The 17696-nt window shown below is 47.6% G+C and overlaps 1 protein-coding gene across 2 annotated transcripts in view; it reads left to right on the top strand.

The window, feature by feature from the left end:
- Nucleotides 1–17696, top strand: part of PAPPA (pappalysin 1) — a 181723-nt gene extending 164027 nt beyond the window's left edge. For both annotated transcript variants that reach the window (XM_032708046.1, XM_032708045.1), the window contains exon 22: nucleotides 11434–17696. In XM_032708046.1, coding sequence (XP_032563937.1) covers nucleotides 11434–11541 — 108 coding nt within the window. In that variant the 3' untranslated portion in view covers nucleotides 11542–17696. The remainder of the gene's footprint in view (nucleotides 1–11433) is intronic.

Below are 17696 nucleotides of genomic sequence, written 5' to 3'. Positions count from 1 at the left end.
CAATTATTTTTTTTCTAGAACAGGGGAGGTCCAAGGTCTCAGAAGGACCTTCAGCATCAGCTCACCACAGGCACTGAGTTCTTGCTGCTTCATTTTGAAGTCCTCTCTTGATGTGTATTTCCCACCATAACCCACCTTACACCTGTGCAAGGCAGTTTCTTAAATAACATTTTCAGAGGTGTTGATTCATTCTTATTTACAATAATCCCAAGCTTCTCCTATGGGCAAGGGCTGGCTCTCTTCAAAACTTGGGGCATGTTCAGCAGCAAAGCTGTACCTACTGCTCAGGAGACCTTCACACAGAAACACTGAGAAGGGGGTATTTGTCCATCCTGATATCCACCCTCAATGCTCCAAAGGGAAATTAAAGGTTAAGAGTCTCTCTTTTGAGCAGAGAGCAAAAGGAAAGTGGCTCTGTACTTTGATCCCTGTGTGAGCCTGGCTTGTTGCTGAGCATCCCATCTCCAAGTGGGACAGAGGAGGTTGTGGAGCAGGGCAGCAGGGCTGAGTGGAGATGGAAATATCTTTTACACAGAGACCACATAGACAAGAACCTTGCAAAAGGAGACAAGTTAGTAACAGAGACCTATAAAATCATTATTTAATGTAGGGAGGATTCTTAGGAAAGTAAAATCCACTGTTTTTTATCACACAGCAGCAAGGGGGTGAAGTGGTAATTTCCTGGAAGCAGGATCCAAACAAATGAAAGAACCTCCTTGCTGGCACAATGTGTGTTTGAGTGATAGGTTGCATCGCCACAGAGTATTATTAAGAATAAAAATATATTTGAAGTCAAAAAAGAATAGGCCTATTTGTGGAGGTTTGCTGTGTCAGTGGCTATTAAACACTGTGATTTGGATGCAGTTTCTGGCCTAGGAATATTTAAACCACTGACTGCCTGAGCCTGGGGAAGGTTCCCTCCACACATCCCCTTTTTTAATGCTTCTTTAGCACCCATTTCTGACCACGTTAGAGATGGTGACTGGAGTGATAGAGCTTGTGGCTTGGAGCAGTACAGCATTTCATATGTTTCTAACCACTGAATTTGTTTCCAAAGAAAAGAAAGCAAATTTTATCCTCTGCCATGTGAATATTTTACCTTATCTTCCAGATTTTAGTGTAGAACAGAACAAAAATCCAATAAGTAACTGATATATATTAATAAACAACCAAACTTGAGGGAGTTTGGGCTCAGCCTATGACACCATCTGTGTCACCCAAGTGAGGAAGAAGGTCCTCTGCAGGGAGCAGTTCCTTTACAAGCCAACTTTGGCTGGAGGATTCTTTTCCTTGGTTCAGCTTTGGGGGCTGCCTCTGGCCCATCTGGGAACACTGGGGAACGGGGATGGACGTGTCTTGGCAAGTGGAAGGAGTGAATTTCTCCACTGGGGAAGACACAGAGGAAGAGGTAGTTTGTCTAAATGTGCCTTTTTTTTTTTTTTTTTTTGACAAATATTCCCCTGTATTGCTTTTGAGAGAGGACCTGGGAATCCTGTTCAGGGAAGCACAGGCAGGTGAGCTCCTCTGTTCCCCACGGGTGGAGTGGGGGCATGGAGGGCCCACAGAGGGCTCCCTGCTGAAACAACTTCTGCAGAGATGAGTGGGGTGACAGGCAGTGGCTCATCTTCAGTTGTCTCCAAGAAGAGATTCCTATCTCTGGCTGATTTTCCACCTCCTGGGGAGGAGCAGCCCAACGGCAAGCACAGCTTGCTCACTGACATCCCACCAGCCAGGAGGGCAGAGCTGGAAGTGCCCGGTAGCTCAGCATGGTGTAGGTCTTCTCCTCCCAAAACAGCCTGCCTGGGAAACTTTATCTCACTGCCTCAGGGCTTGAGAGCAGGCGATGAAAAATCCCAAGCAGTGCCAGAGGAGGGGAAGTGAGGTGCCTGGGAGGAGACCGACCCAAACCAGCCCCATCAAGGCAGGAGCTAAGGGCACAACCTACTGCTGGGGTGGTGATGGGACTGAAACACAAGGGATGTGAGAGCTGAACTGTGGGGGAGAAGGATAGGATTAAGGTTTGGGAGCAGAATTTATTGCTGAGCAGGGAGTTGAGGCAGAGTAGGATCTGCACAGAGTCGTGAACACTTACCAGCCAGGCGACTCACGCTCAAAATATCTGCTGGCTTCACTGCCACCCAGAAATGAAGTGACCTCCCAAGGAGGGGAAGCACTTTGTAGCCCAGTGGGTTACTGGTTTCTGTGCTAAAACTGCCTGATGCAAAGGGCAAATGGTCAGAGACGGGCAGCTGGTCACACATCTGATGGATTTCCCTCATGCAGGGGGAGGTTCTGTAGCTTTTTGGAGGTAAGTTCTGTTTTCACAGAGTTCACTGGGAGCTGGATCACTGCAACTCAGGGAATTAGACTTGCCCTAGCTGGTAATTTAGGAACACCCATCCTAGAGATCACAGGGCTGAGCTTCCCCAGCACACTTTCAGCTTCCAAAAATCTCCTCTCTCCCAAAACACCGACGACGCTGCAGGTGCTGAATGAGACACTTGGGGCGGGGGGGGGAGCGAGAAAAAAAAAGCCAACACCTTCTCCTTGGACCTTCCACACTAAAAGCAAGATGCTAAGTCCCAGTTTATTACATTTATAGGGTAAAGGAGGGAATAATAACCCAGTCAGAGGGGCTGTGGGGTCAGGGCTGAAGAGGCAGCAGGCAGCACCTCGCTCCTGCAAAGCAGCCGCCGACACCTGCGGCAGCAGCCGTGGGGCCGTGGGGTTTGGCTCTGCGAGTTATTTTCCCGTCTGAGGCCTTTGACTGAGACCAGATTTCAGGCAAGGCTGTTCAAATACAGCCCTCCCTTTGAAGAGGTTTATGAGTGGAGCGTTACAGGAGATATTCCAAAGGGAAAAACAATGAAAGGTGAGAGAAAAGGGAGCTGAATAAAAATACTCCGCATACCAAATCCTTCCAGCACAGTTTGCCACCTACTTAAAAAGGCACAGTTTTAAAATACACATCGGGTGTAAAAACCAAAAACCTGGAGGAGACATAGGGAGGGGCAAGGCCAGCTCTGTTAATTCCAATACCAGATGAGGATGTATTTTCATACGGTTGTAGAAAGAGCGAGACACATGAAAGAGACTTGCTTTGCTCCTTTTCTTTCAGGGTTACACACTATGTGGCAGATGTGTCAGTCTTTTAAAGCCCCTGCAAGTTTACCCATAAATGTCCGACATTTATGCAACACCTGTTTTTCTCCCAGAATGTCACAGGACATTTTAAAAGCTTTAGATTTATCATGTTTTCCCCGCTGCAGCCATCGCTGAGGTGACACATGGCTCACATTTAACAGAACATAGCAACTCGGCACATTATTTTAGGAAAGGGCTGAAGATTAACATCGCACCATGTGAAGATTCAGGAGTTAACAGTCGAGTAAGAGCTGCCTTCAGATCTTTAGTGTCCGCAAACTGTCAAGACTTAAGTTTCACTGCAGTCCCACTACCCTCCCAAACACACTTTCAGCTGCACACAGTGCTGTGAACAGGCTGCCTGAAAGCAAAACGCTTTAACCCATATTCCCTTTAATTCTGAGCCCTCTTAATGTGAGATTTTCCACGCTCCTGTTTTGTTGCCCTGAAAATGCACAAGGGACTCGCAGGCAGCAGTCGCTTATCCCATGTTTTCCCTCTGCATTAGCAGGGAATGACCTTGTGCATTTTCAGCAGCGAGCAGGGAACGGAGCAGTGTGACTTATCTGACCAACCACCAGCTAATCAGCGCTGCTGCTTAGATAGGAAATAATGAGTATTTGCCCTGCGCTGTTCACAATCAGGCTGGAGAGCTTAAAAGAAATCATTAAAGACTTCTTTTGAATGATACAAAGCAGCATCGAATAAATTCAGTCATATTCTGGGCATAAATTCGTGGCAAGTGCAGTCAGCAAGCAGGAAAAAGGGACATTCATCAGCTTAATTATTTGTTGTGTGCTAATTGATCGGCGTCGCCCTGCAGCGGGCGGGAAGCCAGGGCTGGCACAGGGATGAGTGCCACCCAAGGAAGCAGGGACATGGGCAAGGCTGTGTGGGGAGCAGGGGGTTGAGGGTGTTGGGGCAGAGGACGGGGCTGTGCTGCTCAGAGCTTGCCCTGTGCATGACCCAGGAGCAGCTTTGAGAGACAGGAAGGCCATTGCCGGCCAACCTCCAAGGGAGAGAAAGCTTCTGTTGTGTATCTGGAGGGGATAAAGTCTTCCGTGAAGGACAAAGCAAAAATCCCATCTCCTTTTAATCTTCCTCCCCTCCTGACCCAGCACAGGTTGCCAGCTCCCTTCTGCCTGGCTGCTCTAGGAAGCTGCTTCTTGCTTTGTATTCTGCCACAGATAAAAGAAGACACGATTTATTTTTTTTTTTATAAAACATTACATCTGTGACACTGCCAAAGTGAGAAAAACAAATAACCTGGGCATAACTGTTTGTCTCTGGGCTGTTGGCTGCCTGTGAGGAGCTCGTGGGGTGTGCAGCATTACAGGGACAGTCTCTGGCTGTTTCCTTCTGATTCATTTCAGGAAATCTTCTCCCCAGTCACTGTCTCCTCCGCTTCTTTTCTCTTCCCCTTCCTTTTTATAAGTTTTCCCTGGACAAGGCTGGCTAGAAAGGCTTCACAGAAATCAGAAATGTCTTTCTTTACACTCTGCTTATGTACTTTGTTCCAGACTCGTATCACAGGTTTGCTTAGTTGATGGTCCTGCAGTCTGGTCTCTGCAGATTAAAATACAATGAATTTGCTGCTTTAAAATTCCCTCAACTTCAACTATTTGCAAGGGTGAACTTTCATCTGCCTTTCCTCTCTGCCTTTCCTTTTTGTCACATAAGTGGTAAACCTACAGCTCCCATGAGAAAAACCTGCCTCACTCACTTATCACTCAGTTTTTCCCTCAACTGCTTTGCCCCACAGCACTTAGAAAAAAAAAGAGAAAAACTGTCCCGTCCCTTCAGCCTCTTGACATTTCTGCCCAACACCTTGGAGAGGAAAACCAGCGAGTGCCTTGGCGGAAAACAAATGAGGACTTGTGGTAGATAGAGGGCCGTGTGGGATTCATCCAAAGCTTTGCTTATCTAAAAGATAGGCGAGTTATCAAAACCTCTTCAGAGACTTTATGGCCGAGAATTCAAGGCCTAAAGAAAGGAGCTTTGAACTGAGGGGCTGCTGCTGGCTCCAGCAGGGATTTCCAAAGGCTGTCCCTGTCTCCCCAGAAAAGAGGGGGGGTTTGCTGCACTCCTACCCCTAAGCCAACAGAAATAACCTCTTCTTGGAGAAATAAGTGCCTTCTCCCAGCTCTCTATCTGCAACACAGACCTGTGTTGGAGAATCTCAGGTCTTGCTCTGTTCACAGAACATGAGGCAGTTTTGAGGCAGTTGGTGCCATTAGCAGCCTAAGTGACCACCCCGGCTGAGGAAAGTGTGCTTATCCAGAAGAAGTGATGCTCCAGTGCTGCTCCCAACAGCTTGAATGTCCCCAGCTGGATGTGTTTGTCGGCTCTATAATTAGCAGGGGAGATACAATGAATGGTGGGTGAGCAGGGAGGAAGGAAGGATACAATGTGGAGTGTTGCTTCATGCCTCTGGAAGCGGCTGAGCGCTCCAAGCACGCCGGTTCACCCCGACGTGTGGGTGAACTCGCTTCCCCACGAGGTGTTGGTCTCAGGCTGTAGCTGTTTGCCATGTGAGGAGCGTTTTCAGTCAGGGTGGGTTGGGATGGGAGCTTATTTTGGGGCTCAGAGCTTGGTTTCATAATCGTTCAGGGAGGCTTTCCAGGCGGCAATAAATTAAAAGCAGTGATGGTAGTAGCACATGTTGCCTATCCTGAGAGAGAACGTTCTTGGCTTCAAGGGACATGGGGCTTCCCACAACATACGGCGTTCCCAGGGGATGTGCTAGTGGAGGGTGTTTGCTTTGCTATCCGACCTCACTTCATTAGCAAGTGTTACAAAAACCAGCGAACAAACCTTCCCTGCTCCACCGCCAGCTATTTGGCCTCTGGGTGGTCTGGCTCCTATTAAATCTTTGGTGATTATTTAGACTAATTACATTCATGTTTGCACAATCAGTAGCACGAGGGTAGGAAGCACAGCTGATTGCTGAGCAACTGAGCTCCATGTGGTTTGGCACACGGGCTCCCTCGCTCTGCTCAGCGGGCAGGCGGGGATGCGGGGATCCATGCGGGCAGGGCTTTCCCGGGAATCCCTGCTGGCTTTGGGCCATCCTGCTTCCACTGGTTCTGGTGAGGCTGCTCCCAATTTACACACGACGGAGAGAGCGGAGCATCTGTTGGGTTCAGCTGAGCTGCCTCGATACACCACGTTTGCTGCCTTCAGTGGGGGAAGGCTCGGTTTGTGGTGGGGCAGTTAACAAAAATTCGAGCTTTTAGAACTGCGTGTGTTGCATAGAGAGGAGGTTTCCTGCCAGCTCTGTCTTTGCCTTTCCCAGGCCCTCTGGAGCAGTGCCCTAGGTGCGAACCTGCATACCAGCACCCAGAGTTAAAAGGGGGCTCGCTCCTTGTCCGTTATCTCAAGCTGGTGACCTCAATGCCAAAAAACACTGAGAAGACCCTTACAAGATGCATTTTTGTCCCACAAGAGCCTTGTCAGAGAACAGAATACTGCCTGTTGTTTGAGCTGGGAGGTGTAGGGCCGTGACACTCAGCACGGGCTGCCACACTTATCTCACAGGCCACGCTGCCCGTGGAGGCTGTGCCTGCGCTGCAGCCTCTGTAGCACCAGTTAGGCCTGTCTGGGAGATTTCGCAAACACTTCAGGGCTGAAATCTAACAACAGGCTGTTTCCCAACGCTTTGCAGCTCTCCTCCCTTCCCCGGGACCAATCCTGCCTGCCCTGGTGCTGCTATGAGCCAACCCCAGGTGCTGAGCAGGAGGCACAGCCAGGTCAGCCTGATACCAGCCTCTGTCAGGGACGAGCTCCCAGACTTTGCAGAGCTGTTTCCCATCCCTCCCTGTACCTGTCTGGGATTTCTCCTGTCAACATTCCCACCAGTTCCCTATGGACTGGACTTTCTCAGCAGGGATCTGCCTTGGGATGTCACCAGCCTCTTCAGATAGATGCGTGTAGCGAGGAGTTGTGACCTCTCACTCATTCCATGACCTGGATCCTAGTCCTGTGCTGGTCTGTTGTATCTTTGTCTTTGTTCCCATAGTTGGCAGCATGGCATCCAGGACAAATCCAGCCCTGTTTCCAAGAGGCAGCTCGGGTTTTATCCAAGGTCTTATTGTTTAGGGTGGGAGAGGATGCTTAGTGCTCCCACACCTTGGTGGAGAATGAAGTCTGGGTTCATGCCCTGTGCAGCACGGGTGGTGAGTTGGTTGAGGTGATGGTGTCTTGGATCTCCTGTGCATTACACCCAGGACATCCATGCCATCCTCCTGCACAGCCTCTCATCCACCTGCTGTCCTTGCTCCTCTGGGTTCAGAGCAGGGTGCCCTGCACGCTCTGGGTGATGGGCATGATGTAAGTCATATCTGTTTTCTCTTGATGATGGATAGGTCTGTGGTCCAGTGTGGTTCTGGGGTGACTCACATTCCCTTGAGTGCTGTCCATCCACTCCATGGCTATTCTGGATCATCTCCAGGAGATGTGTGTGTGTAGGGGGTACGTGTGTGGAGCTGTGTTCTTCAGTTATGCCTTTTTAAACCTATTTTAGTTAGGCTGAGGGTGCAGTATCTTGTACTACTGCATCTAATCCAAGCTGTAAGCTTAATTTTTATCTTTTTCTTCCTGCCCTCCAAGGTATTTGCCAGGTTTTCAGGGAGATGGATGTAGGTGAAATGCAGGGCTTGGCAGGTGGAAGGAAGAGGTGCTGATTCCTTACTACTGGCTGTACAATGGGTATATCTGGGAATTTCAATGCAGGTCATATATTCTGTTAATGAGTCGGGCTTTCACAGACCTATTTAAAAAGAAAATAGGCAGTTAATCTTGGAGTATGTATATCTGGGCTCCACACCTAAATGGGCTATCATTCAGCAAAAGGTTCAGCATTTATTATTTCTAGCACATCCAGCAGCTTTATTCGTGGTCGTGCACTCCAGAGGGCTGTCACTGTGTGAGCCCAAGGCAATAGACAGTCCTTCTTCTAAGGGGTTTTACATTTTTTCTGGGCTGGGTACTTCTGACAGTCCCACTGGATTCTGTGTGTGGGTTAGATTCCCTAAATACCTATGGAAATCAGGTCCTCAGGGAACTCAAATGTGTTATTTGTTGTAAATGTTGTTTAAAGTGGAAACCCTGCATTACTGTTAAGTGTTTGGAGAATTTTGTCACGTCTAATACAACTGTGGCTGTGCTCATAGAAATCTCTGCCTTTTCACATAATAGAAAACTGATCTCTGGAGCTCACTGCCATAAGACAAAACAATTCATCTATCTGGACAATAGCACTGTAAAAATCGAATTGCATAAAAAGCCTCCATAAGGGACATAAAGTGAATAAGACTGATCTGATCAGGAAGAAACCCTCCTACACTCAGGCTACCCACTGCTGGGAACTGCTGCTGAGCCACGGAGCTGTCTGCTCCTGGGGCTACAGCTCTGCTTCAGAGAGAAAGCTTCTGCTCCTCTGTCCATGACCACTATTAGGAGACCAGGGGGTTTCTGGAGGACAACACACAGCAAGACATTTCTTCTCTAGTGGCTCCATCTCATCAGGAGGTGGTTGTAATGCAGTAGGGATCCAGTCTTGTACATGCACCTTTTCAGGTCACCCCAGTGCTGAGCACAGGCTTAGGGTGAGCTGTAAGAAAGCCAAGGGGAAAACAAGGGACTCACAAGGAGAAATGGGAGGAGAAGGAATGAAGGAGGTAGATCACTTCAGGCAACAGCAAACTCATGCCATTTTGGGTGTCTATGGCCACTGTTTGAGCACAACCCACAGAGTAGGTGAGGGGAACATGAGCTGGTGGTTTGGAGACACAGCCGTGCAGGGCTTTCTTTCCCTCTTGGCTCTGATGTTCCTGCAGGTGAAGTGGGAGCATGTCTGGGATCTTTGTTCCTCCAACATGTCCCCTTAAGCATGGACAGCAGCAGACATGAAGTGCAGTAGGCTGTCAAAACTAATATCAGCTACTTTATTGAACTGCCTGAATTGGGTGTGTGGTTGTCCTGTACTCAGTGCACCTTCCCTTCTCCCCTTGGAATGAAAGGGCCACTTAAGCACCTTTGTCAGGCTGTGACAGACAAACACAGTGAATCCAGGCCAGGGAGAGGAAAAAGCTTGATCAAGACAAATAAAGGAATCAGGGTCCCAGGTCTTGCCTCTAACCAGTAGCTTCGTTGTACAACAGGGAGGATTTTTTAAGTCAAAATAATTGCCAAATGCAGACTGAACTGAATGATTCAGTAAAAAAATAAAAAGAGCAGGAAACTCCAGACATATTTAAACATTTTGTTTGAGCATTTTCTAAGTGAAACAGGTTTTTATTTGAAGACATAATGTTTGCTGTGAAATAGTCTTTTTTATTTGTTTGTCTTGAAGGGAAAGGTCAAACCTGAAATGCAGTAGATAATCTAAACCAAAATGTTTCCTTCAACAGTGAACAGAAAAACTCAATTTTTTTTTATGTATCTTTTCTTTTTTGTTTCCAGTATTTTAATTCAGTCATTAAACAAACCCTCCTCAGCCTCCTCCCCAAACCCCATTGTTTGCAGACTTCTCTGTTTTCCTATCTAAGAATATTCATAACACTGTGATACGAGACAGTCCTGCTTGGGCTGGCTTCTGTTGGATCAAGTGACTCTTAAGCTCCTATTGTTTTCTGCAGTTTATAAACTTACTTAGTTGCCAGTTATTTGAACTCATTTGCTTTTGACTTTTTGGACTATCTCTTCTCTTTGCAACCTCCACATTTGTGCAGTTTGTAGATTCAGATTATTCAGCAGTTGGTTATTTAGTTCACAAGTCTCCAAGGCCATGATGAAGAGCCATCACCCTGTTCTACCTGGAGGGCCATGTCTTGCGTGAATAAAGTCAAAAGCAAAGGGAGGAGGCTCTCCCAGCCCTGATTTGGTGATGAGCCTTGGCTATTTAATGTCTCTGTCAGCATGTCCCTGCCTTAGGCTCCCCAGTTGCGAAACAAAGCTCCACACCCCTCCTTCCCGTTCTTGCGCGCGTCAGGAGAAAGACACGCTGGACACGCTGGGACACGTGTGGAAGGTCTAGGTGGAGATGACAGCACAGTGCTGGGTCCACATTCCTAGATGTGCTGTGGGTGATACACAGGCAACAGGCAGACTCAGAGCTTCGTAGCCTGGAGAAGGTGTTTATGAAAGAGAGAGTGAACGTGTGGCAGCAGAGCCAAGGGAGGCAGACGGAGCGCGCGAGTGCAGCCCTCGCCGGGAACATTGGAGCAGGTTGTGGCACTGCCTTGGAAGGAGTGTAAAGGAGGGGAATGAGCTCATTTGCTCTGTGCAGATGGGAGAAATTCTTGGGAATTCACTTCAGGGCAAGTGAGACGCTTCTCCACTACCATCTCCTATTTTTCAGGTAAATATTATGATGCAATAGGCCAAAATCAACTTTCACTAGCTAGGCATTGCAGGGTAATGTTTCAGCTCCTTCTCATGCTTATCCAGAGGGATCATGGATAGATGACAGTCAGTGCACGTAGCAGCATCTCATTGCATTCCTTTGCAGTTCCTCAGTGCCCCTTAGCTGCATCTCCTGACCTCAAACATGAGAGGTGTTCAGAGAAGTCTCTGCGGGACTCCACTGATCTGCAAGATAGTGTTTGGTTCTATTCCTGAGGAATTGAAACCAAGAACATCCACAGTTAAATGCACAAATGGAATTAGGCATATGGCAGCATCACCCAAGCCCTTCTGTAGAATGATGCCCTACAGAGGGGAGATTATGTCCCAGGAGTAGGGTTCCCCAAAGCCCCCATGCTGGAGGTGAGTAGGAATGCTACAGGGGGGCTAGAGTTGGGACCTGCCAGACCCAGCAGTGTTTGGTGAGCTTCTGATTTGGTCATGTGAGATGAGGGTTTGTAACTTTGCTGTGCTTTAGTGTTTGCAGCCATTTGAGTAAGTCTAGCTTTCAGAAGCTGGTGCTGTAATGTGAACCAAGCATTGTGGAAAGTACCCCAAAAAGACCCAGAGTTGCCTGAGTACCTCTCTCCTCAGCCAGTTGTGTTCTTGTGCTTGATGGGAACTGTGAAGGGAGTATATGCTGACAGGTAATCATATGAGTTGACCAGGTTCTTCTTTTCACAGCCTTTCCTATAGACAGGTAGCTCACCCAAGGCCTCAGTGCACCACCAACTCAGCACTAACATAAATCACTGTACAGTGTCACATAGCTGAAGGTTGCAGCTGATCTCTGAAGATTTCACTCCAGAGGTCTCGTTTGTTCTCCAGGCTGCTCAAAGTGTGTTCCCTCCTTCATGTCTTTGTGTCTTTGGCTTCCTTCCCCAGGTTACACCATTTCCTATGTCCTGTGACCTACAAGGAGAGTGTGCTTGCCGGGATCCCAACGCCCAAGAGCACAACCAGAAAGACCTCCGTGGCTTCAGTCTTGGGTAATGCCGAGCGACGTGGAATGGAGGACCACACTGCTCAAGGCAGGCTAGGAGAGACACCACATCCCTTTTGGTATCGTTTTTAACATTTAGCTGCTCAACTGGATGGCGTTTCTGCACCAGGGACCCTTAGAATTCAACCAGTCTGCCTTTAATTTTTGTCCAAGGAGAACTAAAGTAGGGGTTTATGTATTAACTATATCTTAAATAGTGATGACGAGAAACAACCAACCAAGAGTCAAGTCGAGAAGACTTTCATGTATCAAAACAGCATGTTATGCCCAATTAATTTGAACAGTTCATATCTAGATTCAAGGCGAGAAACAAACTATTTATGTACACATATTTATAGAAATAAGTAGAGAAAGAGAGAAAGAGTGAAAGATTATGATCAACGCAAAAACACTTTCCCCTCCCCAGCACTCACAACTCAGACCATTCATGGGAGAGGCTGTGCTCTTGGAGGACTCCAAGCTGAGCCCTTCCTCATGCTGAATGCCAAGGTATCACATGCTCGGGGCACTGAGGTTGGGGTAGGATCTCCACAGGGCTGGGCCTCTTGGCAAGTGACCTACCAGACGCCCAGCCAGCTCGAGATGTGGGATGCCTCTGCTCCTCACAGGAATGCTACTTCCAGCCAGGGAGCTCAGCAGACTGCAGTGGCCTTTCTGTACAGCTCCTCCTTCTCCCCCTGCCGCCCTCAAAAAGCCAACAAAAAGCCCCCTTGTAGCCTGAAGGGCTTCTGGGACGTTTCTGTGCGGAGATGGGCAGGTGGTCCCATGGTGGAGTCAGGGAGTGGGGAGTCTAAGGACTGGCATTGAGGAACGTGGATGGATGATTGCTTCTGAGGAGCAGAGAGGGTAACTCGTGCCCACACTTGTCATTTGAGCATGTCTGCTGCTGCTACACCTGCTGCTATGTCCCATTCAACTAGTATCCTTACTGTGTCAGGACAGGGTGAAAAACAACCCCATGCAACCAAACAGTCTGCCTTAAAGCTTACCTACAACCTGCCTTTCAAACCCTCTGGTCTCTTCCTCAGCATTGGGGCAAGAAAAAAAGGACACCAGCCAGCCAAAGAAATCTGCTTTCTGGTCTCCACTCAGCCAAGTGGTTCTCGAGACCTCCCCCACCCCACTCTTACGGTGGTCTCTATCCGACAACTGCTCCATGCTCCTGTTTTTTCAGGAGAGGGGAAGAGGAGGAGACACATGTCGTGGGGGAAGGATCACAGGAGATAGTATTAGAATTTTGGCCATATTTGTCAGTATTAAGCTGCCAGGGCAGTGGGTCAGACCCTTTTAACAAACCAGGAGCTTAGCTGCTTGTGATCTTCCAGAATGAAGGGCATTAGCTGCAGCAGACCTCACACTTCCCTGCCATCCTCCTGTTTCAGTCCAGAGGGGAACATGTTGTGCCAGATCCTTGGTGATTCTTTTCATCACAGGGTTCATCACACAGAGCCACTGAGATGCCCAGGGCATCTAGTGCTGCCACTGCTGCTACAGCCCATCCCATGGAAATCCCAGAGATCTTTCCAGTGTGGCTTGGGCATGTATCTGCTGTTTCCCGCTCCTGCTAGGAAGAACACACATCCAAAAGAGCATCCTTCCAAAGTGTTGGGTCTGCCTGTTCCTTGGGACTCTCCTGACTTTTACAGTCTACTAGGTAAGGACAGGTTGGAAAGATTTTTCCCTACTCCTGCTTGATTGAACATTTAGACACTGGGGCAAGGCAGAAGGGTAAGGGAGGGGTCATTTGGCTCATGAAGATGGATGTAAAAATGGGTAGGAGAGCTAGAAATGGAAAACTGATAAGAGTGGTAGGTGCAAGGAACCAGGCTCTTGATACCCACTGTTGGGGTTGTTTCTATTGGAATAAACCAGAGATGAATCTCAAGAACTAAAATGCAGAGGCCTGGAGAGGTGATTGTTGTTAGAAGGTGAGGAGCTGTCTGTTGGGAAGCTCCAGTTATTCCTGGAGAAGGCCTGGCCATGGGAGCTGTGAGGATGGCTCTGCCCCCACCATGCAGGGGTGTATTGGAAAGGGAGGTGCAGTGGGATCAGGGCTCTTTCCATGGAGTCAGACTGAGCATCCTCTAGTGTAGAGAACAGTGGCATAATCTTCCACTTTTGCCCCTTGCCATCTAACATGGGAAGTAAATAACTGTGGAAAGGTTGCTGTTCTCTTCTGATCTCTTCATCCTCCCCTTTTTTATGGCAGTTTGTTCATGTGCCATCCAGCCCATGAAAAGAGCTCACAACCCCAAAAGCCTTTCAGGCTGCCAAAGCATCTTGTCCTCAATGCCTGAGGCATCTGGGCGTGATCTCCCCTCTCCACCCCACCTGGTTTCACCCTGGCAGGCAGCCTCAGTTCAGGTCCTGCGTGCATCCTGAAAACACCTTTCCCAGTTACAGAGCTCAGCATGGAGGAGGTTTCCCATCTGCTTCTCCCACCCTGGACAGTGCCCAGGAGAGACAGGTCTGTACAGGCATTATTGCCACTTGCTGCTGTGGGCTCCCAGGAGCTCGGGGCCAGCTGAGCTCCCCAGGCCAGCCAGGGCTCAGTGAGCTGGAGACCTTCTCAGCTCAAGGGAGTTGGTGGCTTCTCATCAGCACAGCCTCCCACCTCAGCTTCACTCCTGCAGTCCTGGGGTGCCCCAGCTCCCTTTCCCACAGGCAGGCTTTCCATGCTGCTATTTGATTTTTTTTTCTAACTACCATGTTGGCACTGTCCATCTCCTCCAGCGGGGCTGGCAGGACTGGGAGCAGGAAAAGTTCTGCTCTGAGTCATGTTAAATCCGATGACTTTTTTTTTTTCATTAGGGCAAAGCTTTGCCCTCTGTATTTCAGGTGCTGTGTGTACCATGCACCCAGAGGGATATGGATAGGGGAGCCATGGGACACAGAAAACTGCTCAGCTCTTGTCCCTTGTGCTCCCAACCTTAGGCAAGGCCAGCTGGATGGCCTTGCAGCATCTACCACTGTTTGGGCTTCAAATGCCCAGTGGACTCCTAGGAAAGACCCTCTGTGACTGTGGTGGCCGTTGGGTGGGAAGTGAGAGGGACATCACCCCCTGAGTCGGTGGCGTAGGGAAACATCAAACCAGAAGGCTGGGGGAAGAGAAGAGGTGCTTATACTGGTGAAATTTAGCTGCTCATAAAGTCCGGGTCACATTAGTGCCAAGATCTTCTCTGTCACAGACAGTGAGCCAGGGCTGCACCTTACCTGGGGCCACCAGCCAGCTCCTGGCTCGGGGTGATGTCCACGGCCAGGGGGAGGGAAAGCTGGAGAGGAAAGCGGTGAATGGTGCATGGTGGGGTGGGAAACTCCAATCAGCTGCTACCCCTCTCCCTCCCCACCCTCTGGTAGATGGGCTGAGCTGGTGTCCTCCTGCTTTTCTTGCATCTTCTGCTGTCCCACCCAGGCTGAGAAAGGAGGATGGCACCAGAGGACTCTTGGAATCGGGTTCCAGCTACCTCCCTTCTGGTTTCGGTTTCACTTGGTTGTAACTGTCGGTTTGTTCTAGGTTTTACCTGTGTTTAAGAAAAAAAAAAAAAAGAAAAAAAAAGGGAAAAAAAAAAGAGAGAGAGAGAAAGAAAAAAAGAAAGCCCAATAGCCAACAAAAGTTTCTTGCTGCGACTGATTCAAATGGGGAAAAAAAATAACAAGTGAGTCTTTACAGAGAGGGATAAAAGAGGAAAAAAAAAAAACATAAAAAAGGAGAAAAGGAAAAGAAAATCCGCATAATCCAAATCCAAGAAGAGCAAAGCCTATTTTTGTGTGTTTGAAAGGAAAACACCGATTCTGCCAGCTGAGTAGAGGGCTAGATACTAAGTGTAGATTTCCCTAGAAGTACCGTGAGGTTTTATAACATTGTCTGGTTTTGTTTTCCTCGTGCGTTGTGATAAATCCAGGAACTAAGGCTAAGGGGTTTTTCCCCTGGTATATTGTTGTTTGTAGGGGGAGGGGGGTGGAGTTTGGTTTTGGTTTTGGTTTTTTTTTTTCCAGATTATTTTTTTAAGTGTGTATTTGTGCTTATTTTTACGTTATCCAACTGTACATACGCATTTAACCAGTATTTCACTGTGCTCTAATTACTGCACTCAGAAGCACTGCACAGTCTGAATCCCAGAGAGCTGAGAGAGACTAGGAGTGAGTGGGGAAGGAGAAAGCTGCTACCTGAGCAGACAGGTGATTCCCAAAGGTGGGAAGCGGGGTGCCAACCATCCCCTTCCCACACTCCGGCCGGTTGTTTCCATTCAAGGCCAAGCTAGAAGACAGGAAGGGATGGGGTGAAGTCAACCATGGATGGGGTGAAAGTCAGCCAAGGCTGGGATGCTCAGAGGGGTTTCAGAGCTGGCGGTTTGGCCTTTGAACTGTTTTGGATGCCATGGAAATTCCCAGCCTTTCAGCAGCATCTTGCCCTCCCCTGCCCGATCCCTAGAGGCCCCAGTGAGAGTTAATGGGCACGTTCATACCACTGGGAGAGGACCATGTGCCCGGCATAGATACACTCCAGGTACCTCCGTGGTTGTGGGCCCCATTTTGGTCTCAGTGGTGCAGCTGAATGGATTTGCTTTACCTTTTTTTCCATGTCATCCCATGCTGTGGGGAAGGCCATCTCCCTGCTGGGGATGCAGCAGTGCTCCTGCCTCCAGTTGACCTTATATGTTGGGCACACTGAAGCCCTGGGGACAGTCCCCTTTCACTGAAGGACCTTGACCACTGAGTTCAGTGGGAGCACGACCAAAACATCAGCAGGAGCAGGTCCAGGTGGCCCAAGATGTATTTCCTTGGAGCTACAGTCAATGTGGGCAATAGGGGTTTGGTGTTGGGCTGTTCCTGCCACCTGGGGGGTTCAGATCCCAGTTCACTTTGGCAGGAGCAAAGTGAGGCTTCATGTTTTGTTTCTGTCTTCGTTTGGCAAACTGAACTTTCCCCTTTTCACCGGATCTACACATCCAAGATTCACTAAGAGTGAGAATCGCTTCCTCTGAGGCCACACACAAGAGCTTGGGTTGGCTTCAGGTGTTCGATGAGGAGTCTTGGTGCTACTTGTTGGTGGTGTCAGTCCTGTTCGGTCGAGATACGGAGCTAACAAGTCCCAGTTGTCTTTGGTTCCCGTTCTGGCTTAGTTTAGTCTTTTGGGTTTTTTTCATTCTTTTGGTGAGGCCATAATTCAGCCACCAGTTTCCATCTTCTGAGTGCAAAGAACCAGGGCTTTAACGAAACATTTCACCAGCAATTCAAGAGGGAATTGGAACCATTGCGGAGTTTGCATTGTACGGCCTCTGTAATTACGTACCTGTCTGCAGATGATGGGCTGAATTTTGCTCCCATCAAGTCAACACAGGTTTTTGTTGTTGTTGTTGACTTCCCTGGGAGCAGGATTGAGCCGTACTATATATATAAATATATATATAAATATATATATGATATATATATAATATTATGTGTGTAATATTATATATATATCAGTGTAATATTTACAAATAAAACTGTGATCTCGTCTAGAGAAAAATGTATTCATATTACCAACTGCTCTTCCATATTTATGTATCATATTGTATCTTTTTATTATTGTTATAATTATTATGATTATTATGGTTATTATTATTATTATTATGGAATCTTTCTTGGCACCTTTTGGAAGCCATGTCAACCAATACTCCAATGAAGTGCTGAGGATCTATTTTCACAAGAATTCTACTGGTCTACTGTATAAAAGAGAAAAGAAAAAAAAAAAAAAGAAACAAGCAAAATACAGTTCAACCCTTAATTCTGTACCTCACGCCTGTACGTTTGCTGCTCCGATTTTGGGTTTTATTTTGCGTTCGTTTGTTTTTAACGGATCTAATTTAAGTCTCCAAGCAATATATAAAGATGTAAATAGTAAAGCTTATTTATTAAGATTGTCATCTTTTTTAATTTATATTTACACAATTGTTCATCTAATTTATTTTTTTTTCAATACAGTTTTTAACAGTTGTCCTTTTTTTGGTTCATGATGTTTTTTAAATCATTTTCACAGAATTTCTTTATACAGGTTTTTCTCTTTCTTTTAATAAGCAACAACTTCCTCTGGTCTTTCAAAAACAGGTCATGTTTCACTCCAAAAAAAAAAAAAAAAGTTATGTCAGATTCATCAGAAATATTT

Source organism: Chiroxiphia lanceolata, chromosome 21 (genome assembly GCF_009829145.1).
Source record: "Chiroxiphia lanceolata isolate bChiLan1 chromosome 21, bChiLan1.pri, whole genome shotgun sequence".
Taxonomy (NCBI): domain Eukaryota; kingdom Metazoa; phylum Chordata; class Aves; order Passeriformes; family Pipridae; genus Chiroxiphia; species Chiroxiphia lanceolata.
Note: the sequence above shows the minus strand (reverse complement) of the source record. Positions and strands in the feature narration are given on the sequence as shown.